This window comes from Solanum verrucosum, unplaced genomic scaffold (assembly GCF_900185275.1).
Source record: "Solanum verrucosum unplaced genomic scaffold, falcon-dt-bn FXZP01000123.1, whole genome shotgun sequence".
NCBI lineage: Eukaryota > Viridiplantae > Streptophyta > Magnoliopsida > Solanales > Solanaceae > Solanum > Solanum verrucosum.
This window is the reverse complement of record NW_026020312.1, coordinates 1,078,866-1,104,879: the sequence shown is the minus strand read 5'-3', so window position 1 is coordinate 1,104,879 and position 26,014 is coordinate 1,078,866. Positions and strand designations below refer to the sequence as shown.

General features: G+C 35.2%; 1 protein-coding gene across 1 annotated transcript; it reads left to right on the top strand.

Annotated features, from left to right (window-relative positions):
* Positions 1-2,555: 2,555 nt before the first annotated feature.
* LOC125835171 (probable indole-3-pyruvate monooxygenase YUCCA10) lies at positions 2,556-8,978 on the top strand. Its single transcript, XM_049514295.1, has 4 exons — positions 2,556-3,182; positions 3,248-3,254; positions 7,845-8,056; positions 8,811-8,978. The coding sequence occupies exons 1-4, from the start codon at positions 2,556-2,558 to the stop codon at positions 8,976-8,978; spliced, it is 1,014 nt and encodes a 337-aa protein (XP_049370252.1).
* Positions 8,979-26,014: the final 17,036 nt, after the last annotated feature.

The following is a 26,014-nucleotide window of genomic DNA, read 5'->3' as shown; positions in this document are numbered from 1 at the left end:
ACTCGCCTCTCTCACTTTATACAAACAGAAACGAAATGTATAAATTGCACTTCTGTTTGTATAAAGAGAGAGAAAATTGTATATACACATGCAAATACATATATCTTCGTCCTTTACACTTATAATTATACAATACAAATATTTCCCTGTCCAATTTTCTTTTGCCCTTCTCTCTTTCTCGTTTTATACATACACAGATTATAAAATTGATCTTTTGTATACAACTGCTTTTTTTTGTATATGTATAGCGAATTATACAACTGCCTTCTTTATATATGTATAGCGAATTATACATATACAAAAATATAGGTCTTAGGAGCTAATTTTTTCCAATTTTTTTGGATTATACAATTTTTACTTCAGATGTTTAGGTTTCGATATTGACTCTGCTACCTACGTTGGCATAAATTGAATTGTTATGATTTTTCTTTTGTGTCAATTCTTTATGTTGTACAATCTTCTCTGCTTTCTCTTCAACTCGATCATGTTGGACAACTTCTAATTTATTGAAGGGGCTTACCTATGTTATTTTGCTCAATCTGTGAGGCAACTGTGAGACCTTGACAGAACATAAGAGTTGCAATATTTGTATACGTTATACAACAATTTATGCTAACTAATGTTTCAGTAATAGTTTTCTTGGAGAATTATATTTGTAACAAAATAGTGACAGACACCCTAAATAATTATACAACGGTATTTATTGTATATGTATAGCGAATTGTACATATATATGTTTACTATGGAGCGCAATTATGCAAATTTTGATATAGCATACACATATGAATTTTGTGTTTGCTATATGTGAAAGTTGCTCATTTATTGTGTATTCGTAACAATGTTGCTTAGTTCTTACATGACTTTCAGAACCCTAGTTGTGTAGATTTGTTTAGTTCATGAATTGCACTGGCTAGGATAGATAAACAAATATACATGCCTTGGTTTTCAATGTTTCATTATCAATATTTAATGTTGCATTTTTTCATTTAGCATGTCATAATATCGAGCTATTCAGTATAATTCAGTTATGTTTTATTGAACCCATTTACAGTTGGGAGTAAACTTAACATCGAGTTGGACTAGGGGTCAGTCACCATCATAGTCCTATAACTACATGTCCCAATAGGTTTATAAGTCCCCTAGTGGGTATAATATTTAGTGATCACTCCAGTCATGCCTCTATACCCTTAGCAGGGTATATTGGGTACTCTCGATGAGGCGTATACATCAGACTCCATATTTAGCTCATGTGGTTTTATGTCCCAGCACCTCTAGTCAATTAGAGGCTTATTTCAGACATAGACAGATTTAACTTCAGTATTTGAGGTACAGTTCAGTAACTTTAACTCCGGCTTAGTATTTATTTATTCAGATTACTTTTGGGTATTCCCCATTTTCAGTTAATTATGGTTTTAAGCTTCCGCATAGTCTATTTTATTCGATAATCTTTTAGTATGCTTATGATATGCCAGCTCTGGGTTAGCTTAGGTTCACTCGTGATCCTAGGTCCCGTGTTTATGTCAAGGGGGTAGCCTCGGGGCGTGACACTATGTTCTTGACATAGGTTTGTCTCTCGCCTCAGTTATATAACAGGGTTAATAACATTTGAATATCTGAGTGAATCACCCTTTGTATTGTATGTCATGAAAGTTGATGCAACCACAACCAAAATTTTACCTTAAGTTTCAATATGTAAATATTTTTGCCCAAGGTTCCCATACTCGACTTCATCCTTGAGATACTTAATGGAAAATATATTTTCCCAATTTTAGCGGGGTTCGTCAATGAATTGGTTAAAATAAGTACCTTTTATTTCTTAAAAATTATGCTTAAAATAAAAAGGGAAAAGACTAAAATATGTCATCAAACTTTGAGAAAATGCTCATCTCTATTATCCGTTAAAAGTTTGGCTAATATATATTATTTTCATTTGAGAAATAGCTCAAATGAACGGCATAGAGCAGCCTTTTCTCAAAATTCGATGGCATATTTATGCTTTTTTCCTATTTAATATATCAGAAAATCATCTTTCTTCTTAATTCTAATTCATTCACAAAGAAAATAATTTTCTAATATCAATTAATTAATAAAATTTAATTAGTTCAGGATTTATCTGAAAATCTAAGATATTGATAAAAAGACAAAAAAATATACTCTGAATTTAGCCAGTCAATAAACTTCAGTCAAATTCAATTAAATTTTTGTAATTTACCTCCTTTCGAAATTGAAAAGTTCATTTATAGAAAAATGCATATGACACGTTTTAGCTTAAGCTAAAGATAACTTTCAATTAAATGTTTTCTCATCTACCAAAGAAGAATTGAGAAGAAAACTCAGATTTTGTTTCAATAATAAAAATTAAGCTTTTACTTGTAACTGTTGTTTTCTATTACACTTTAAAAAAGAAAAGAAAAGAAATAAATATCATCTTTATCCTATTTGAAGACCATATATACATACCTCATTGTCTAAATTCCTTTCTTGAAATGTTGTTGCAATTTTCTTTTCAACATTCTCAAAAGAGAACTTCTTTTTAATTTCTTGAAAATTTTGCAATGGCTAATTTCACAAAGGAAGAAACTGACATTATTGTGGTTGGAGCTGGACCATCTGGTATAGCTGTTTTAGCTTGTTTAAACAAATTGGACATAAACAATGTTGTTTTAGGAAAACAAGATTGTTGTGCTTATTTATGCAAGAAAAAGACTTATGATAGACTTCATTTGCATCTATTAAAGGACTTTTGTTCATTGCCATTTATGTCACATGCAATTTCATCACCTAAGTATATGTTGAAGAAAGAATTTATTCAATACTTAGATGAATATGTTGAGCATTTCAACATCACGCCAAAATTCCAAACTTGTGTTGAATCAGCTTTTTACAACAGTGGGGAAAAGAAATGGAATGACAAATCAAGAAATTTGACTAGCGGAGAAATTGAATTGTATGCTAGTGATTTCTTGATTTTGGCAACTGGAGAAAATAACGAAGGTTATATTCCAAAAATGGTAGGAATAGAAAATTTCAAAGGCGAAATAATCCATTTAAGTGATTATAGATCTGGTGAAAAATATAAAGATAAAAAGGTATTGGTTGTTGGATCAGGAAATTCTAGGATGGAGCTAGCTTTTGATCTTTCAAGTTATGAAAGTCACACATCAATTGTTGTTAGAAGTCCAGTAAGTCTCTCTATATCTTTATGCCTTATAATTACTTTTATCGTTATTTGTTTTCATGTGAGTAGGTTTCTGGTTGTTATAAAAAAATTAAATGGTGGTGTTCCATTAGTTTAGTTGTACATCAACTATTATACATGGTACTTGTTACTTTTTACTAGAATTTGTAATGTTGTAACTCGATTCATCAAGAGATTGGTATGGGTTTCTTGACCATCAACACCATGTCATATCCTTATGTGAAAGGGCCGGAATATGAACATGATTTCTCATGATTTTCATTCTACTTTGTTGACCACCCAGTCATATATACCATTGTGGTATTTCTTATCTAAAAAATAAAATTTTGAATTAGCTTCACCTTTAATAATTTCCACCGATTCGGCATTTGTGTTAAATTTCAAAAAAATACTCTCCAAGCACTATACAAAACTGTAAAAACAACTTCGATTCTGAATTCAAAGTTTATTTAATGAAATCAGTTGTTCTTTTAAAAGGGAATACTGATTGACTAGAAAGTGATTAAGGAATATTGTGTTGGATTATTGTAAATACAAAAATTTGGGATAGATATTTAAATATCCTAAAAACATAGAAATATCTCATTATTCCATTTCAAAATCGCACAAAATTAGAAATTTTAAATTCAGGTCTCATCGGGTATTTTATATCGTGAGAAAAAGAAGAGTAGGATTTGGAGAGGTGACAAGTTGTTTAGTATAAGTATAAACAACTCATATACTTTTTACATTGAGGAACTAAATTCGAAGAAAAAGAACTAGAGTTTCTTTTTCTTATAAATGGAATCTTGATTTTTGCTAAGTTTGTCATATTAACAATTTTATAGATCGTCATTTTCACTTGTTGCACAGATAACATATTTTACTTTTTAAGATTTTGAAACTCATAATTTGGAAGAAACTTCTCTATAAATATTAGTTAGATGACTTGATAAATGATAGTACAAAAAATTATTTGCACTAACTGTATATGAAATTTAGATTTCTCTTATAATTTAATCTTTCGTGCATTACTCATATATATTTCTTTTTTAGAACCCTTTATAATTCCAGTTACCAACTTTGATCTATGTTTTTGAATACTACAAGTTATATACAATTACATTATAATTGATCTGATTTTGTACTTCTTATTTAATATATCATCAAAATATGAAACTTACACCCGCAAATATGTTCATTATAGTTCATGATGTTTTGCCAAAGTGCTATAACATTTTTATAGTTAGATGATTGTAATGACCCGTAAAACGAATAGGTGAACCTATAGCCTAACTAGTGTATGTTGGAGTTGTTGTGGGGCTTTATGCGGTAGAATGTTGTCCCGAGCTTAGGTTGAGGGGTTTAGGGATTAAACGTCAAGGTATGACTCCCCAAGGACCACCCTAGGGGTCCTTGAGGAGGACCCTAAAGCCTAACCCCCAAGACCCCAAGGAAACTAAAATCTGAGCAAAAGTCATGACCTACAGATGGGGACCTATGCCCCGTAGGTCCATCCACACCCCGTGGATGGCCTCCGTGGGTCAAGGCCCCCAACACCAAGCTGCAGCCATGAGCCACGACTCAACAACATGGTTTGTGGACCCACCCACGATCCGTGGGTGGAATTTCATGAAAGGCACCTGCAATGCTGTCAAGGACTCAACCAAGGTGAGGGTAAGTTGGTATATTCATATTAAGTTTAGTTTAATTAATGGATAGTTATTATTGGTTTATTAAGATATTTTAAGAGTTTTAAAAGTATTAAACTCTATTTTAGAATTCATTATTTCAAATCACCCCAAGGTTAGAAACCTCCCCTCCAAAAGTTCTCTCTCTAGAAACCTCCATTGGAGGAGAAGGAAGCAAGCTTTGAAGGTCAAGTTTTCAACCTTTTGAAGTGATTTTCGTGATTTATTCCATAAAAGGTATGGTGGTCTTCATCCTTCACGTAGTTTCTTTCAAGGAGCCAATTTCAAGGTTGATTTCAAGTCTCCAATGTTTTCCCCAAAACCCTAGTTTTCAATCTATGCATGGGTTCGATTCCAAAAGTTTTTCAAAGGCTTTATTGCATTGAATTATGAATGAATTGTTGATTGAAAGGTGACTTAAGATGATTCTTCCTTGAACCCATGTTTTCCCCCAAATTCCTAAATTGTGATTTGTGATTGGGAATTGATTGATCATGATAGCATGTTGAATTATTTATGTTTATATTGATATAGATTATTGAAATTATGGTAATTCTCATGATTAATTATAGTGGTTCAATGTGTGTGGGTGAATGTGATCCATGGCCTTGAAAGGCAAGTTCATGAAGGATCTATGCATGAATATGATGTGAAGTATGTATGTGTGATCTCAATGAAAGTGTTATGATCATGATTAGAATGTAATAGTGTTATCATTGAAAGCATATTATCAATTAACACTCATGAATGATGATGACAAAATTTGAAGGGTTTTCTCCTATGTAATGTATATCATGAATTGGTAGGCCTATGCATCCTTTTCTTGAATGAATGAAAGTAATGTGATTATTGTATATTGAATTGGTAGGCTAAGGCATCCTTTTGTTGAATTGATGAATGTGATCATGAATGAAGTAACTTGAATTGGTAGGCTAAGGCACCCTCTTCTTGTATGGTGAATGTGTATTGACTTAATGACTATGAATCGATAGGCCTATGGAATTCCTTTCATAATTAAGCAATGAGCTAATGTAATGGCGACTCTTCAATCGATTGGCTTATGACATTCTTTTCCTAATGAGTCAATGTACCACGAATCGATAGGCTTATGGCATTCCTTTTATGAGTATGATAATGTAATGAGGAACGATGAATCGATAGGCTTATGGCATTCCTTTCATCAGGACTCTAGAGCTTTCCTAATAATGAACCATGATTCGATAGTCATATGGCATTCCTTTCACGTGTATTGATGTGACTTGGGTCGATAGGCCAAAGGCATTCCTGTCAAGTACAATAATGTAATGTGAACGAAATACTCTATGGGAATGTAAGCTAAGCACCGAGCGGATATGGTAAGATGGAAACTCTTCCAATGTTAGGTTAGAGTTCCAATGAACTTATTCCTATCCTATAACTATGTGCCCACATAGGTCCTAGCTAGTGGATCCACCTAAGCTAAATGTACCAGTCTTACCTTAGGCAAGTGGACCTCCTCTTTACGGTGTGGGGCTTTATGACACCGGATTCCATATCAAGCTCACATGGTCTATGTCGGTTAAATGCTTATTCCAATCATGTGAGATGTGCATTATGGTTTCTTGATGAGTTCTTTGAAGTGTGGGTGGTAGTATAAGATGTTATCCATGCATTGCACGAGTAGGCTTTAAGAGGGTCATAGTGAGTTCTCTAATGTCTTAATGACTATTGAATGAAAGTGCTCTAAATGAAGCTAATGAAGAATGTTGACTCTTATATGCTTAAATGAGATGATGCATGCTATACTTGGATTGTATTATGAGTTACTTCTTTGTCATGACTTATTGAGTATGAATGTGCCTTGTCTATGGTGGCTTCAAAGGAGTACTTAGTGTGAGTAGTAGTATGGGATGCTACTTGCACATTGCACAAGTATGACTTAAAGTTGCCCTAGATGATGGTCCCATTGTGTTGTTATGACTTATGAAATGTTTATGTCTCTTATGTATGAGTATTGTGTAAAGATGGAAAGGATGAATGGTAAGTTCACTTTTGGTGGCCCTAATGTGGTATCTAGTGTGGATGATGGTATGGGACGCAATTCATACATTGCACAAGGTATGGCTTGGGGTTACTTGAGGTGAAGGATTAATGTGATGAAATGGGTTATATGGTTGATTATGTCTCCAATGTGAAGAAATGACTTGTATGTTGGTTATGTTTGAATATTATGCCTCTTATACTTATGTTCATGAAGTTTTCTCAAATTGGCATAAAGCATGACTTTCAAATAAAATGTCCGTTTTAAGCATGGTTTTTGCATGGCTATCATACTTAGTACTTAATTGTGCTAACCCATATTTCTCTTATTTTACTACAAGTGTAGGTCCCGGCAAGTGAGTTGCTTTCTCTCTAGTTGAAGGGCTTGGATTGATATTCCTTCGAGGCTAAGTGGTATGTCCTCATAGATCGAGGACAAGTGCTTAGATGTTTCTTTTCTTTCATGTAATAGACATTTGTTAGACTTTCGATTGTAAAGGGTTGTGACCCTACTTTTGTTTCAGATATTGTTTTTAGATGGCCATATGAGACAATAGACTTCTGTTGTTTTAAATGAGTATTTTTTATTGTATGGATTTAAATGAGTTTTAATTCCGTACTATTTCTATTATCTATTGCAATAACATGCTATGAGGTTTGTAGGAGACTTTTCGGAGTCTTGTACGTCGTGTCGCATCTAGGGTATACCTTTGGGTCGTGACAAACATGGTATCAGAGCATAAGAGTTTGGGAAATGGTTTTTAAGATTGATGTCTCACAAGCCACGTCTAGTAGATTCTTGTTCATCGGTGTGAGTCACGACACATCTATGAGTGAGAAGCTATAAACGTTAGGAAGTTACACTTCTTTCATTATTCTTGAAGTCGTGCCTTATAGTTTAGCTCTATAAGTGCCCTTTCCCTAATCTTTCTCTTGTGTTTATAGGATATGAATAGTGGAAGAGGAGATCGTGAATGAGGGAGTTCCTCCCCAAGGTCCTCAAGGTGACCGAGTTCCTCAAGGCAACCAAGTTCCGGTTGAAGCTCCGACTATGACCAATGAGGCAGTTAGGTCGTCTCTTTTGATGATTGCTCAAGCCGTAACTACTCAAGCTCAAGCCATGACGGCTCAAGCTACTAGGAGTGTTAAGGCTAATGTGAACCCCAATGTGAGTACTATTACTTCTAGGTTGAGAGACTTTGTGAGGATGAATCCTTCAATGTTCCTAGGTTCTAAGGTGGGAGAGGATCCCCAAGAGTTTTTGGATGAGGTGTATAAGATAGTCAATGCTATGGGGGTGACTTCTATGGAAAAAGCGAAATTTGCCTCCTATCAATTGAAGGATGTTGCCTAAGTTTGTTTCACTCAATGGAAAAGCAATAGGCCTATAAGAGCGGGTCCTATAGAATGGGAGGAGTTTAAGAAAGCTTTCCTTGGTAGATACTATCCCCGTGAGAAGAGGGAATGTAAGGTGGAGGAGTTTATCAACCTTAGGCAAGGTAGCATGAGTGTTGAGGAGTATTCCTTGAGATTTACCCTATTGTCTAAGTATGCTCAATCTTTGGCATCCAACCCTAGGGATGAGATGAGTAGGTTTGTTACGGGTGTATCCAACCTAGTTGAGGAAGAGTGTCGTACGGCGATGCTCCATGATGACATGAACATTTCTATGCTTATGGTGTATGCTCAATCTATTGAGGAGTCCAAACTTAAGAGGAAGAATAGAGGGTTGAAGAGGTCTAGGCCCAATAAGCAAGGTAAACCTAGGTTCAAGAAGAGAGCTCAAAACCAAGATTCTTCAAGCTCTCCTAAGGTTAACCAAGAGTAAGGAAGGAGGTCTCCATTTCCTAAACCCATTTGTGCCAATTGTGGAAAGAAACATTTGCCTAGCCGGTACTAGTGGGTGCTATGGGTGTGGAAAGAGTGATCATCAAGTGAGAAATTACCCTATTCTTACGGCCAAAGGAAGGGAGGCCAAACAAGTTTCTCTTAATGGCCCGGATCTTGATGCTCCAAAGAGAAATCGCTTCTATGCTCTTCAAGCTAACAAGGACAAAGGAGCTCATCCAGATAAAGGCACTGATATGTGATAGTTCCTTTTGGTTGCGAATGTCTTGTTGAGGTTCCTATGTTTTTTTTCATGTTAGCCTTACTTGGGTTTACTCCTAAGTGGGGGATAGCCTGTTGAATAGTAAGGTTGTTGAGAGTTCCGATATCCTTATCTCTTTCCTTCTATTCTTATTCAAGCTAGAGACCAAGAGTTCCTTGTAGCTTGTTTCATGTTTTGGAGTCATGTGTGGATATGTGTTCCCATTATCTCCTTATGATATGCATGTTCTTAATGAGTTTATGTTTAAATGAGAAAATGAGTCTATATGAATTATGTTCCTCATGTTGATGTACATTTAGTATGAGTTGTCTATATGCTTCATGAGGTGAATTGTTGAACATGCCTAAATGTGCTTCTATGATGAAATTGCATAATGTGCCTAATAATGTTATGATGAGCATGATATGGGTTGGAGAAGGTAATTCCTCCAATGAAATGACAAATGTTGAAGTTTTCATGCATAATGAGTTTGTAGATGTAGTTCCTATTTTTTTTTAGTTTCATGGAGTATGTTTGAGATGGAATTGATGTTTCCTCCTAGTTTTGTGCATTGTTTATGATGTTGCATGCATGATGGGATGCTAGTCTTGAGTTGTTAACACCTTAATGTGTTTAAAGTGTCATTCGAGGACGAATGTTCCTAAGTGGGGGATAATGTAACGACCCATAAAATGAATAGGTGAAGCTAGAGCCTAACTAGTGTGTGTTTGAGTTGTTATGGGGTTTTATGTGGTATAATGTTGTCCCGAGCTTTGGTTGAGGGGTTTAGGGGTTAAATGTCAAGGTACGACTCCCCAAGGACCACCCTGGGGGTCCTTGAAAAGGACCCTAAAGCCTAACCCCCAAGACCTCGATAACTACACTGATGCAACAAACTTTGGAGTCCTATGTTTTAGATAGCCAAGATGCTTCATAGGTACCTGCACATAGTCCTTTGGCCCATTTCTTCTCAACCGACAATAATTGCAATGAAATGAGACCATAATGAGCCTGAAAATTGGATGTTTGCCAAGGACTAGAAGTCTCTTTAAGATAAGGCCAAATTCATAGTACCTTGACTAATAGCATAACTAGCAACTCAGCCACCGACTCTTTGTTTCTCTTCCCATAGCTCACAAACTTATGCAACGTCTTTGCTACATCATCTGGATCAGTGCCATCTAGAACATTTATAAGCCAAGAAATTTCACCAAGCTACTGAAAACAAAAACTCATGAAAAGCCAAAAGCAAAGAGAAAAGTGCCAAAAATCAAACAAGGAAACAAGTGCTAAAACTATAACTGTCAAGTTATGTATAAGAAAAAAGAATTATGAGCATGTATCACTGCATTTACAGCCTCACAAATGAAAGATTTTTCATACACATCCAGTTTTGATGCTTAGGGTCCTATATATTTCTTCAAAAGGAGTATTTCTATCATGATCCTGACTCCTGAGAATTTTTCTTTTCTACTACAGTACTTCCAACACTCTGTACTGATACTAAAATAAGTACATCCATTCCAAAAGGCGTTCGATAACTGAAAAAAGTAAAGCTTCATAGTTGCCTTCTAATATGGCAGAAAATAGCGGCAGTATTGGAGGATTTTGTGTCTGTGAAGTTCACAACCCCAAATGAATGAAAAAAATAGATTATTAACTAAACAACTACATTAATATCCCTCTTGAAAGAAATATACATATACAAAACAAATAAGCAAAAAGGCATTTCAGAAACATTGAAAGTCATTCTTAATAAGCTATGGCCTTCCTAAAAAGCATGGTCTTTTATTTTTAGGGATAAAAAGGGTTAAATACAGCAAAAAGAAGTTTACAAGAGCAACACCGTTGTCCCCTTGTACTAGAGGGTGCTTTAAAAAAGGTTCACCAAACCATCTTTTTCTTTCTCCTTTATTCTTTGGATAAGGCAAAGTAAATTTCATTAAATAGTACCAAGAAGGTGTTGCAAGTCTACAAAAGTACAAAAAGTAAATTTCTCTTACGTTTAGTGTTTTATAAGTTGAAACAATACAAACTTGGTGTTGTAAGAATACTGTAACAAACTGGGCATTTTATTGTTCTTGCAATAGCCTCCTTAGAGGATATTGTTGATAGCATATTATACACATTTCACTAGAGTCAATTTTCTTCTAATAAGGTAAATACATTATTCATAACTATTACAAATTTTACGCAAGGTTATGTAAAGTATTAAATCACTAGTAGCTCCTACGTTAGCAGACTGATTAACAAATATAACAAAACATTCACCTGAAGGCACAATCCGTATTGACTCAATATGATCAGCATGCAAGTTGCATAATATGTAATCAAGAAACAAAGAGAAAGATGGAAACAGAGAAATAAGTTGTACTTGGCTCATACCTGTAAACGAAAAACAACCAAAAATATTACAGATTATGAGTTCAAAGTTTTGTCCCTTGAGCTATTGATATTCTTTGCTTTTGCCCAAACTTTCATCTGCAAAATCAAAAGATCATATAACAACTGATATCTATCAGCATATACTAAATTAACCTCTGTATCTTCTTCTATGAATAGGAACAAATTAACATGAAGTTTAAACAACTCAGCCTTGCCTCTAAAGGAGGGGGGGGGGGGGGGGAGGGGAAGAGATATTATCACAATTTGTACTCAAAAAATGTACTAGTAGTCCTTGTCAAAGCAACGACTTTGATTTCCATGTTTTTTCTTTTTCTAACTTTTGTGTCAATTGAAAGTAACATGCATTCAACGTACTACAGAAGTCACATGGCCTTTCTAAACTTTAAAATTGCAGCCTTCTATTCATAAATATTCAGAAAATTATTCTTCACAGAAACAACTGTCAAATTCCTCACCAGTAAAGAATATAAGGAGATGACAGGCTTATGAACCTAGCGTAAGCAATATATTTCTGATAAGCTTATCCATCTAGCTACATAAAATTAGATACAATTAAAGTTCCACACCTTCCACTATATGTCAATTTACACAATGATACTAATTTTAGTTAGTGTTAAATTTACAGCCCACCACATCAACCCTCTTCCCCTCGAATCTTCACTGGGGTGATGCAGCAAGAATGTGCAGAAACTCCTAAGTTCATTTTATAGCATATCTTACGCTAAAATAAAGAATTTCTAGCAAAATGAAAAGAAACGACTTAAGAATGTTTATTGTAGAAAAGTGTCCACAATAAATAAAAGAAACAGTTTGGTGATTTCCGCAGCACAAAAGAGAGATCATGCAATGATTAAATAAGCTATGGAAACTACTTCGATGACACTTCATCAACATAACTTGACTTAGTTTTTTCTTCCTCTAACTGAAGTTCTCTCATCAATAAACAGTCATGGCAGATCACATAACCTAATAGTTTCTTTGTTAAGGCTATAGATATAGATAAATATTTTATACTCCTCCAATGTTTGGAGTAAGTAGGATTTAGTGTCGTTTACATGTTTTACGAGTTAACATGAATCGAAAGGATAAAATACATTCAAAAAGATATTTAAAGTATTTAAAAGAAACTTATCTCTTTAGTTAGTTTTGTTTGTTTGCTATGTTCTAAAACGATGCAAGTCTTTGTGGAATAACTAATTGATGCACCTTCTGATTTTTCTTCCTTTTAATTTGAAATTTTGATTTATGCTACTAAAAGAGGCTATCGGCTCATTTTGTTTCTTTTTTTCCTTCTCTTTAATCTTCCACTTCCATTGTCCTGTTTGGTAACACACCATGTTTTTTTGGCTTCCAAAATAGAAGGCATAGTCCTAACTTGTGTACATCCTTTTAGTTGCTTTGTATTGTATATCTCATGGGGCATATGATGGGAATTTTCATTCTGAATGTACTTCAAGTCAAGCTAGAGAAAGTGATATAATGGCTATCCTATTCATTTATGTTGTAGGAACACATGTAATTGTGTCAAGAATTATAGCCCTGTGGTATTGCTACGATGCATTAAGGAATCAAATAAGAGGCCTTCCAAACTATTGAACAACTGTGCATATTGCAAACCTACAAGAGATTGCAGAATCATACCAAAATCTTTCATCAAGTGAACACATCACGTGGATTATCTTAGATTTTGAAATTACATCCCTATTTTCAATTGATATATCGCACTCGATTCTCATACCACAATCAACAAGTTTCAGAATGGGCACCTTGGCCGCTGTTATTGGATGAACACCAGAAGCATGCCCACATCGTGAAGCAAGAAAAATCACAGATAAAAAAAGACAAAACACACTAAATCCTAAAAGTTAAAAATAAAATGCTAAATGGAATAAATATATGCAAAGAATTCATATAGTCACAAAAAAATAAACAAAACATGAGGAGACACCCTACAAATTTCCAGTTTTAGGGTTTTTTTTACATTTCCTGGTCTTTTTTTCTGCTTTTCTTATGATATTAAGCTATTTCTATAATTAAACAATAAAATTACATGTAGTATAGATATCTCTTGCATTCCCTCATTGCTATAGCCTTATGATATACATCTTTCTTCACCATTTGGTTGTTTCCCATTGAAATTTCACCTTTTTCTTTTTTCCTTCTTTTTTTTTTGGGACAAGTGCCATTGAACTTTCTCTTCCAACAGAATTATGATTGGATGTATATATGAGGGAAGGGGATAAATTATCCATCATTTGGCAAATGTACAAATTTTAAAAAAATGCATATGAAGTTTACCAGACTTCTTTAAGATATATAATTGTTTCCTTCCTTTTCTTGACATCTCCTTTCTTCTTCTTTTATCTCCTATAAGTTCTAACTAAGAAAGCATTAACTCTTTCCACTTACTCATGACAAGACAAATATTTTTCGTGAAAAATCTTCAGTATGTTCAATTTGCAACAACATTGCAGAGAGCCTCTTTAGTACTTCTATGTGTTGACTATATTAAATATCAAGATCCTTCTACACTTTCTTTTTTCTTATCAATGCAATTTATTTCTTGTTTTTCACAATTTTCTTGTGGACGGTATTCTATTCTAAGTTGCACAGAGAATGTGAACTTTCAATGTGATGTGAGGTCAAAATACATATTTTTAATCATTATTTGACTCATATTTACTATTTATATTTGTCCTTTTTGAGCATGAATTTTATGAATTGTGTTAAATAGTATGTTTTATTTGTATGATTAAATTGGTGGAAAAATGAAGAAGTTTGAAGCTAAAATGAATTAAAGATGAAATGTTGAAGAAAGAAATGAAACAGACAGCTTAATGGATTAAATAGAATAAAATAATATATTCATGCATACAATGCAAATGGCTGCTGAAATTGATCAAAATCAAATTTGTTGTTTGAGGTACACGTGGCAGCACCTGGAGCCCCTCTAAATTGATAGGCGACGGCAGTAACTAAATAAGGCGGTGCAATTTATTTCTACGCATACAACACGGAAAACCCAATTTAATTGGGTTTTGATTTTCTATTTTGTCTTAAACTCATTTATTTTATTTAGGGTTTTTATATCTATAAATAGGGCATGAAAAATTATTCTTGAGAGAGGAGATCATTGATAGAAAATATTTTTAGGGTCCTTCTCTCAAGATTTACCTTGAAGTATGTATAATGTCATGACCCAGACCGTCGTGATTGGCACCAACACTAACCCTCCGATGGGAGAACCATTAATCCTAATTAGCTAACCCAAGAACTAGACATTTAAAGATACGGAAGCAGGTTTAAATGCAGAAATAAAGTAGAGTTCCCATAAACTCCAAATGTCTAATAACGACTATCAAAACATTGCGGAAATATTTCCTAGAAACTGAAAGTCAGTGTACCAAAACTCTCAAGTTCAACTAGTCTAAAGAAAATTGGTACAACCCAATTAAACATATGAATATCTAACTAGAAAGTCTGAGACCAAAAAGATTGGACTAAAACATAGAGAACTCATGGCAGCCCGAAAGAACTGGCTCACCCTTGAATTCGAATTATAACGGATCTCCTTGATGAGGTGTGTCAGTAGCTGCCACATGAACATGCCTTGTACTGAACATAGAAAGAGTAAGTGCATTATCAGTACACAACCACAATGTACTGGTAGGATCACGCGGCCATTCCAGTAAGCACAACAAATATGAGTAGTCAGAACAAGTAAACACGCATATACCGAACCTATACAATATCAATTATTATTTCAGGAGCAACGTACCATTTAACATTTCTAATATCAAGTAAATATGCATATATGACAAGCTAATGGTCTTCTCATGGAACCCATACCCAAACTGTTAGTGTGCCGGATCGTGACACCCGATCCAAGTTAGTGTGTCGAAACGTGACACCTCTTCCCATATGTATGTCGTTACGTGACATGCGATCCCAGATTGTGTGTTGGAACGTAACACCCGATCGATTGAACAAGCCACAATCACAATAACAATGTACATTCTCATAATCATGCAATAAAGTGTTGACTCATGGCATACAATTATTCGTTCATATTCATTCGCATTTAATGTGATCAAGAGTGCAACATTTGCATACATACATGCATTACAATGAAGAAAATACTAACATACATCACACAAAAATGAAATCAAACCATCACCTACCTCGAAAGAAAGCTTGAATCCTCGTAAGAAACTTGATTCTTCCTTTTCCAGATTCTTTCCGCTTGTTCTAGGTCTACAATCAAAAAATTAATGCAAGGATCATTAAATAAGGCCTAATTACTCGGATTACAATCGAAATTATCAGCCCTAGGCCAAACCCAAGATCCCAATACCCAACTTAGGGATATTTCCACCATTAGTTTTCATGTCAAAACCCTCCCCAATTGATAATTACACATAAATCTAAGTTCTACAGAATGAAAAACGGATTAGTGGAGTCAAGAAATTGCCTAGGGTTTGTTCAATGCTTTAATGTTGCTGTAATATTGCTTTTCTTTCGGTTGAATATTACCTGTTCTTATATGAAATGGTATTAATGTGTAGTTGTTGCTTTTGGCCAGCGAGTAATATCTTGATTTTCCTCTGACTATGTTAATCTATTTATAATGGTTGGCATATTGATCTCGTAATCTGGTACTCCATTTTGATTATTTATTTTATTAGTGGATTACTGTATATATGAATTTATTTGTCAACAACTCTGTTTGGCTACGTATGGTAAGTATACAACTATTCAATTTTGTTTGTTTATATTTATGGAAATCTTGAACGTGATGATACTCTGAATTGATTTGCTAATGATCCTCATAATTGATTCAGTTAGAATTTGGCGGATTCCAACATTTTGGCTGATTATGGTAAATTATTTTAATATATAAATATTGTGTTGGGCTGTAATTGTGTCCTGCCTTAATTAAATGCTTGTTTTCTTGATTATATAGTCATAGATGCTTTAAATTAGCCTTCTTGCCGTAATTAAAAAAAAATAACTGACACTTGATTACATATTGGGTAAAAATCGATTGATTTTATTCATTATTTGTTTAAGGAAAATAATTCTAATTATCTCCTTAATTATTTCTTTTCCTTTTATGTTGTGCCCTCTCTTTTGTATATAAATAAGGTTCATAATTCCATATAACACGGTGGAACACCTCTACACTCTCACATCCTAACTTTGGCTCACATAATAAGTTACTAAAAAATATATTACTCTTTGCTGGGAAAGATTTTTCGGTGAACTTTAAAGAATTATTTTGCTGTGTTCGGGTCGAATAGTGTGGAATCAACTTGTCTTCATTGCTGATATATTTTAATTGCTTAACCAGTTGGTGCTCTTCATACATGTATTTAATTTTTGTTCTTGTGTCACTACTTAGTTACTTGTTATGCATAAGTCCAAAAATGGATAATAATAGATAAAAAGAAGCATTCAGGTTAGTTTCCTTATCCCTCACTCCGATGTGTGGTTTTATATGACTTGGTGAAATTCGTGTGTTTGATGTAAATTATTATTATGCTATGATCTCGTGTTGGGTTTTATTCTGTTAAACAGGTTTTCAATTTGAAGTTCAAATCAAAGAGTCGCTATGAGACGAGATTACTTAATTTCTATTTTTTTTTACTTTTGTATTTATTATTTATTGCGGTTTGTAATAATCTTGTAACAACTCGAACTCCATTATATACGTGAAATATTTGGGGGATCATCTAAGGGGGAAGGGAATATGTGCTAATTGTTTCCTTTTCTTAGTTTTATTTTTTACTATGTGTGACTGTTATGAATAATCTACCTATTGCTAGAGCTGTAAATCTGGAAAGCATGTCAGAATATCGCAATAACTGACTTAAAATCAATCCTTTGTTTGTACAACGTGTTTTGTTTTAAAACCAATCAACTTGTAATAAATTCAAGTATTTGCACAAACTATTTTTCTGAATTTTTGTAGCATCTTAATTAGTTAACCTGAATCAATTAATAATTGGATTTAAGCAATCGCTGCATGCTGACTAACCAGTTAAATAAACCAGATCGCTAATGAACATTAAATAAATAAATTTTGAATTTGTTATAATCTGATTTTTGTATTAAATATCTTGCAAGTGCTAGATATCATGCCTATATGGTTTATATATGTTTGATAATTTGGACATAGTGTTTATGTATTAAGATCAGAGATTAATTTTGGCTTATTCATTTAGAAATCATACCTATAGGGTCCTGAAAATTATATGGAAATTATGTATATAAGGTTTTGATAATATTCTCAGCATGTGCACACTTAGATACCATGCCTATAGGAGTTACACATTTTTTATACATTATTTGGTTGTCGAAATTAAGCATATAGGTTTCAAATGACTCTTTATTTTTATTTGGAAATCATGCCTTAAGATTAATAATTAATTGTTGTATCAATTAATTGAATGTCAAAAAAATAAATAAAAATATATATATAATTTTTCAGCACGCTAAATAACTGAAGTAATTTGCTGCATATTCATGCTCCTTGTTTAAATAATTTTCTGCACCGTACCTATATTTCTGCCAGATTAAATAAAATCAACAAACTATTGCCAACATGCTAAATTGTTCTAATATTTGTTGTCCGATTAAATCTTGCTTGAATTAATTAATTTCTGCACTGTTTTACTACTTAAAATTAGCTACTAAATCAGTTTTCCTACATCCTAATTAAATCTATTATGCCACTTGCTTAATTAAAAACATTCCATTTAAAATCTGTCGTACTTGAGTTTGTTTAATTGAATTAATTAGCCACTGTTTTTCTAATAATATCCATGCCTGTTCAAATAACTGTCAATACTTGCTCTTTGTTTATATGCCCACACACTTAGCATACAACCTTCACACCTTACTTGTGTTTGCTAGCATGATAAATAAAATCTATAGGCCAACTTGAGATTTTACGTGCTAAATGAAGGTCCTATTTGTTTGACTTGGTGTCTAGGTGGGCCTATTATATTTTATCTTTGTCTAAATCCACCATAATAGCAGTCCAATGCCTCTTGGACCTTAAGCGGGGACGATAAGCATCTTGTAGAGACGAAAGCATGCGGTGGTGGGGTAGGGGTAGTTTAGGCCTTACGGAGATGATGACATCGACTCGGTCTGAAAGACAAACCTTAGTTTTGTCTGTCCCTACGAGAAGCCGACCGAAATAAAGAAAAGTCAAGTGCTGATTCTAAAGTCCTTCAGAGTCTCCCTGTCCTTTTATCCCTTTATGTGTTTATAATTATTTTTGGTAGCTTTGAAAAAATAAAATAAAAATTGTTTGCTTATCTATTTGTGTAATTTCTATCTCCTCGCTTATCTCCTTATTTGTTGATTTATCACTTAGTCTTGCATGCTCAACTAATTAATTAAAATAACTAAAGTACCTTTAATTGCTTAATATTGTTATCACCTAGTTTTTGCATGCTTAATTAATTAAATAAATAATTGAAATGATCTTAATTGTTTAATATTATTCATCACTTAGTAACCATGCTAATTAAATAAATAATAATGAAGTGACTTTAATTGCTATTTGTAACCCCACATAAATTGCATGAGATACGACTGGGACCCATATTTGTGATCCTCGAGGGATGCCTAACACCTTCCCTCAAGGTAATTTGAACCCTTACCGTAATCTCTGGTTCGTTGACCTTAGCTAGACTTAGTTAGGTTAGATAGGTGCCCTAACGCTCCTTAACTCGTTAGGTGGCGACTCTTCAATCTTCAAAAGCCCAAAAGAGTTGTTAGGTCATGCACCAAAACCCGTTTTAAGAAAAACGGGGCGCGACAGAATGGCGACTCTGCTGGGGATATTAGGTTCTAACCATTACGTGTTTTATGCTTTTATGTGGGGTTTACTTGGTCATTTCATTGTTTGTTTGGTCATTAGCATGTTAAGTTGTTATTTCCCCTTGTTTATTTGTGTCCTTATTTACCATCTGCTTTCCATGTTCCACCCCTTTCCCTTCTTCCTTATTTGTTTATTTCCATGTTTTGCCCTTTCCCTTTTTCCTTTATTTGTTTACTTGTTTGCATGATCCCATAACCTCTTTCCTTATTTGCTTGATTCTCTAATATTTTATATGTTTACGTCCTTTTATTTATGTGTGTATTTATTTACTTATTTACCGCTTTCATAAAATTGCCTATATGTTACCGCTTTCAATCTAAATGCTAAATGTTACTGCTTTGATAAACTGTCATTCTGCTCATACTTCCCCCAATTGGGACCCTCTTCCTTTTTTATTTTGTTACCGTGATGTTGTGCCTTTGCACCTCTCACAACTACTCCAATTCTCTTCAAATACCCAATTATAGAGAGTCGGCATATGCGTGGATGGAAGAGATAGTTTTACTACCGTGAAACCACGAGCCTTCTCGCATAGAACCCCTTTCAAGTCCGTGAAAAGCCAACTCTTAAAAATCTTGATTAGGTCATACATATTGCATAAGCCCTAGGTGGTTTGACCCTTGGTGTCAATCTGCATGATTAGTAGCCACCTTATCGTCTAAAGGGCCCCAACACCCTTTAGACAAATTGCATAATTATGTGTCAATGTGGTCATAATAATTAAATTAAACCAAATTTGCAAAAATGGAGTTTAGAAATTATTTGTTGTTTTGTTTGCAGAGTCATGGACATTTTCAACTCCCCAAACCCACAAATGGTCGTAGATGTAAACTACAAGATAAGGAGCTGGTGGATTGATATTAAGAGGGATAGCGAAAGAGAGATTCGTCAACTGTTGGGCGGTCTTACCTACCTCATCTTTATCACACCAAACCCTCACTTGATTAGGGCCTTGCTAGAATTTTGGGACCCTGTGAGGATGGTCTTCAAATTCGTGGATTTCGACTTGTCACCAACGATTAAGGAGATAAGTGGTTTCATTGACATGCCATACCACGAGTGTGAAATGATAATACCATATAAGCCATCATCGAGGGAGTTTCTAAAAAGTCAGGGAATGAATCAAATCCAACATTGCCTTCTCTAGACCTTGGGTGGATTCATTTCGACTTTTTGTATTCACGCTTTGGTCGAGATGATAGTTATTACTCTTTTATTGATGAGTTTGAATGCTCCATCGAGGAATGGGAAACATATCGCCTAAATGCCTTTGCCATTGGTCTATTAGGGTCCCTGGTTTTTCCTAACATAAGGGGAAGGATTGACACACGCTTGGGTTATGTAGTTCTAGATTTAGCCCAAAGAGAGGGCAAACCTAGGAAAACCCTAGTACCTATGTTCTTGGCGGAAATAATGAGGAGTTTGTCAGCATGCATCGATGGTCTAATATTTTTCGAGGGATGAAACCTTTTGCTGCAATTATGGGCTATTGAACATTTCTACTTACAGTCTGATGTAGTAGACATTTTTCTTGGTTATGGCAACAAAATTGAATAATCATCCAAGAAGAATGGTAGCTATCACTGCCCCTGTAGGATTCGTAGACTGGCAGATATTCTTGACAAAGCTCGAGAGCTACCGCATCCAATGGAAGCTCCATTGGTTGTCCACCCCTCATGCAATAGTAAGAGGCGATGACCGACACTTCATTGAGCTCATTGGCTTAAAAGGTGTTCAACCATACACTCCTCTTTGAGTACTCCGCCAATTTAGGCGAACTCAGGTAATACCACTCTGGTCTGACATGGAGCAGTTTAAGTATGAATTTGGATTAGATAAACCCTAAGTCCACATCATACTTTGAAGAAGGGAGCGAGTGTTAACCATTTCTATGGGTGCACGACAGGCCTTATGCACACGTGAGTATTACATATGGATCCTAAAAGAGGTCAAAGACAGAGATGTGAGTGACGAAGGATACTATGGGCTCACTGATGAAAGGGAAAACATATGGGCACGCAACGTATTGAAGATCAAGAATGAAGTCACTCCCTGTACAAGAAGTCAATTGGCGCCAAGCTCTTGGAACCAATATCTTCAAAATTTTCAGAATTTAGGATGACTTTCCCATTTGTTACCCCTTTTCCTTAGTTTACTTCAGTTTTTCATTTTTCAATTATGATGTATTGTTCGAATTTTATAATATATGAAGATCGTTTTATTTCTCTAAACTCCAATTGGCAAATAAGGCTTGAATTAATCATTATGCATCACTTATATGTCGTCTTAGGCCTACCTCTGGCTCAACGAGGCTCTGTGCATTTAGGGCGTTTATCTTAAAACAATGTGTTTGTTATCTCAATTAATACAACGCTCTAACTTGGGTTCTCTTTTGCTTTTACTTTTATTTTACCCTTCCCCAATGGTTAATCTGTAGACCATGGTTTACCATACGCGATCAAAGGAAGCTCTTCCTTCTCTTCCAGATGAGAACCACAAAGGGAAGAGGAAAGCGACTAATGAGAAGGTTATGAGTAAGACTATTGAAAAGAAGCATCCTTCAGATGAGTTGGTCTCAAGCCTGAAAAAGAAAATAATGGAACTAGAAGAAGAAGTATCTGATATGCACGGGTGGGCCAAGATGTTACTCTCTGTCGATCCCACTCTGAAGACAAACATAGATAAGTCGCCTGTCACAAGTCAAGCCACTCTCCAAGACAACCCTCCACTCACTCACCCTATTTCTCATCCTCCACCAACTTACCCCACTTCTCAAAATCAACCAAGCTCCATTCAAATGCCTCTAGTGAACACTCACATTTCAAATTGCCCATATCCTCCTCAATATCATGCTTATGGTTCCAAACCTCCATATCTTACTCCGAGCCTGCCGAGTCCTCCCTTACACACTCCTCAATATCAAACACCTCTACACCAAGTCCCTTGGTATTGTGCACCACTTCAAATGCCTCCATCCCAAAGGCCTCATCTACCATATCAAAAGCCTATTTATCCTGTTCACAATGTCAAAACCCTCACTCAAAAACATATTCGCAAAAATCTATTCAACATGGAGAAGAGGCCCATCAAAATTTACACTCCTTTGACTGAGCCCATGGATAAATTCTATGAAAAGTTGAGGATTGCTGGTCACATCGCCCCTGTCAGTGAAATAAAGATGAACACACGTAGAAGGTGGATTGAAATTTCTAAGGTTTGTGCTTACCACTCAGGAATGAAATGACATACCATAGAAGAATGTCGTGATCTGAAAGACAAGATCCAACAATTGATTGATACCAAGATCATATGCTTGGAGGACTTTGCACCAAAGAAATCCCAACAGAAAACATGTTGAAGGTCATTTGAAGCACTTTCCAATAAAGGCTTACATCATTTAAGCTTAAGTTCTCTAGATTCATGTTCTGTCAAGTTCTGACAAGGAAGGTACCCATGTTAGCATATGGGCAATAAAGTTTGGTCAGAATCTATCTTTTGGTTGTTGATGTATGCTCCGTTTAATGTCTTGAACTACGCTCTTTGTATTTGGAACTACGTCAGACCTGATTCCCGTTTAAGAGGGGATACGTAGGCGCTCCTTTGGAGTTCGGTCTTATCATAATAAAAATCTCATTTTCCCCCTTTTGACTGTGTAACTGGGGCAGAATTTTTGAGAGGGTCTCAAAAATTCCTTCAAACGGTATTCTCCTTGCTAAATCTCAATACTAGTGCAGAATTTTTGAAAGGGTTTCAAAAATTCTTTCAAGGACATATTTTTCTTGCAAATCAAGACTGGGGTAGAATTTTTGAGATCCTCTAAAAAATTCACAACAATCAAGCGACTATCCACATCGAAAATCAGAATAACAAAGGTTCTACACTGGGGCAAAATTTTTTGAGGGGACTTCAAAATTTTTGACAACACTTCAAAAGACATTCTAGCAGACGTCAAAGGAGCATGCTACGTTGAATCAGGGATACAGATCAACCTCCCCTCAACTAAATATTTTTCTTTGAATGCAGAAAAGACAGGTACATATACAAGAAGCAACTTCAACACTACTTGAAGGATCAATGTGTCGATATACCCGACAAATCGCTAATGAATGGCGAAGGACCAAACTCATCTATACTGATCTCAATCACCAGTCAAATGACATACTATCCTTCCAACAATATGAAGGATCAAGTTATTTTGAGCCCGATAATCGCCAGTCAAATGGCATATTGTCCTTCCGACGTGATAAAGGACCAAATTACTCTATTTTGAGCCTAAATCGCTAGTCAAATGGCATATTGCCCTTCCGACGTGATGAAGGACCAAATTACTCTATACTGAGCCTAAATCGCTAGTCAAATGACATACTATTCTTCCGACATGATGAAGGACCAAGTTATTTTGAGCTCGACAAATCGCCAATAAACGGCGCCCTATCCTTCTGACATGAATGAAGGACCAAGTTATTTTGAGCCCGACAGATTGCTAACTATTGGTACATCTTTCCAATCAGACGAAAGAATCAAGCCACTTTATATCAAGCCCGACAAATCAACATTCAACTGCACTCACTCCTTACAATAGGACGAAGGGTCAAAGCTACAATATTCCGAATTCGTCAACAAATGACACTCAATCCTTTCAATAAGACGAAGGTCTATGCCTCCATTCAACTATTGCATGTGCCCGAAAATTACATCATCTGCATGTGTCCGAGAATTGCATTGTACCGATATTGCATGTGTCCGAAGATTGCATTATTCCCGATATTACATGTGCCCGAGATTGCATTATGCTCGAGATTGCATTGTGCCTCAGATCTGCATGTGCTCGAGAATTACATCATCTGCATGTTCCCGAGAATTGCATTGTGCCCGATATTGCATGTGCCCGAAGATTGCATTGTGCTCGATATTGCATGTGCCCGAAGATTCCATTGTGCCCGATATTGCATGTGCTCGAGATTGAATTATGCTCGAGATTGCATTGTACCCGAGATCTGCATGTGCCCGAGAATTACATCATTTGCATTATGCCCGAGATTGCATTGTGCCCGATATTGCATGTGCCCGAGATTGCATTGTGCCCGAGATTGCATTGAGCCCGAGGTTGCATTGTGCCCAATATTGCATGTTCCCGAGATTGCATTGTGCTCGAGAATTGCGTATGTCCGAATAAACTCCAAACAAGCTACAAGTATCAACAAATGCCCGAATTACAGATATGCTTTCTTTATTCATTATTTTATTCCTAAGGCGTCATGGTCTAAATGCATCATTTTCATGGCCTGCGGACGTCATTTCATGGCCTAAGGATTTACTTTCTGTTTATTATGATCCAAAGGTGTCATAGTCTAAAGACATCATTTTCATGACCTGAGGATATATTTTTTGCGTATCATGGCCCTAGACATCATAGCCTAAGACATCATTTTCATAGTCTTATGGCAAACATCATTATCGATATGGGAAATTGCATCATGTTTACCTTTATCGTTTGTTTGATATACTTGCTCTAACAATATTACAATCTACAGATTTGCAAGAGACTAACACTTTGCAGATAAGACATTTTTCACCTCCCGGCTACAATTATCGTACTTACGTCTATCGCAACAAAAGACCATATCAATTTCTTTGTTACTCATATTACCATTTTTCATTTAACCCTTGGCTACTCGTATTACCACTTCTCATTGGACTCTGCACTTTTAAATTGGAAATCTCTCTATCATGCCTTTCTCACTACTCTAATCTTATCCACTCAAGTCGATATCGTTCCCGTTCGAATACCGTACCGCTCTTTCAATTCCTAGGAGTTTCGTCTACTCCTGAGTCTAGAACTACATGCGACCTGATTCTCGTATAACCAGAGATATGTAGGCGGCTTAATACCAAAAGTCTCGGTCGTACCCTTTTTCAATTATATGACATTTCTATTGATCCCACTGACATCCCTCGTCGGTCGGACAAAATCGGCTACTAAGTCAACGTTGGTTGCCCGACAATTCATCCTTCATTCTCAAGCAACCAAGGGGCTGTTGACACCCAATTTTGACCGACCTTTAATCTTTTTGGAATGCTATTCGATTAATACGTGTTTTAAAACATATTTCGAGTTTAAAATTTTAGTTGATTTTGTCTAAAAATTGTACATTTTAGTATGTGTGCTTTATAAAAATTAATGTAGATGTTATTAAAATATTTTAAAATTATTAGTAAAACTTGAAATATTTCAAATAATTAAGTAATTTTAATTATAATATTTTGTAGTAGTTTAATTGAATAGCATTTCCTTAAATTTTCTATAAATTATTTAAATCATAGCTCATCCTACTCCAATTTATTTAATTCATAGCCCTCTTATTATGCAATTTCACTTTTCAAGTGTAGCCTATTATTTCAATTTGGTTGCAATTCTAGCCCTTTATTCATTACAATTATAACCATTTCGGACCAAATTCAATCCAAATCTCGTACCCCATCTTTTAATCCTAATCCTTGATCTCTATTATTAAATCTCAGGCTTACATCTTATTGAAATCAAGGGTCCGGATCCATCCAAGCTTTATCTCCTAATTTTAACCTAAAAGAACCTAACCCCTAAAATTCAATTCATTCATCTCCTCATCTCCTCTCAACAGCTCCGCCTCCCCTCCGCTTCGGCCTTCTCTCATCTTCTCCGGCGAGAAGCGAATGTCGGCGAACCTTCCTCTCTTCTCCTCTTTCTCTCCCATGTC

What these genes read in the sequence shown, in the direction of transcription:
- LOC125835171 (XM_049514295.1), top strand. Translation starts at nt 2,556, where the DNA reads ATGGCTAATTTCACAAAGGAAGAAACTGACATTATTGTGGTTGGAGCT. An exon ending in AGGCTAATGTGAACCCCAAT is followed by an intron (nt 8,057 to 8,810) that starts GTGAGTACTATT and finishes GGGTGTGGAAAG; the next exon opens with AGTGATCATCAAGTGAGAAA.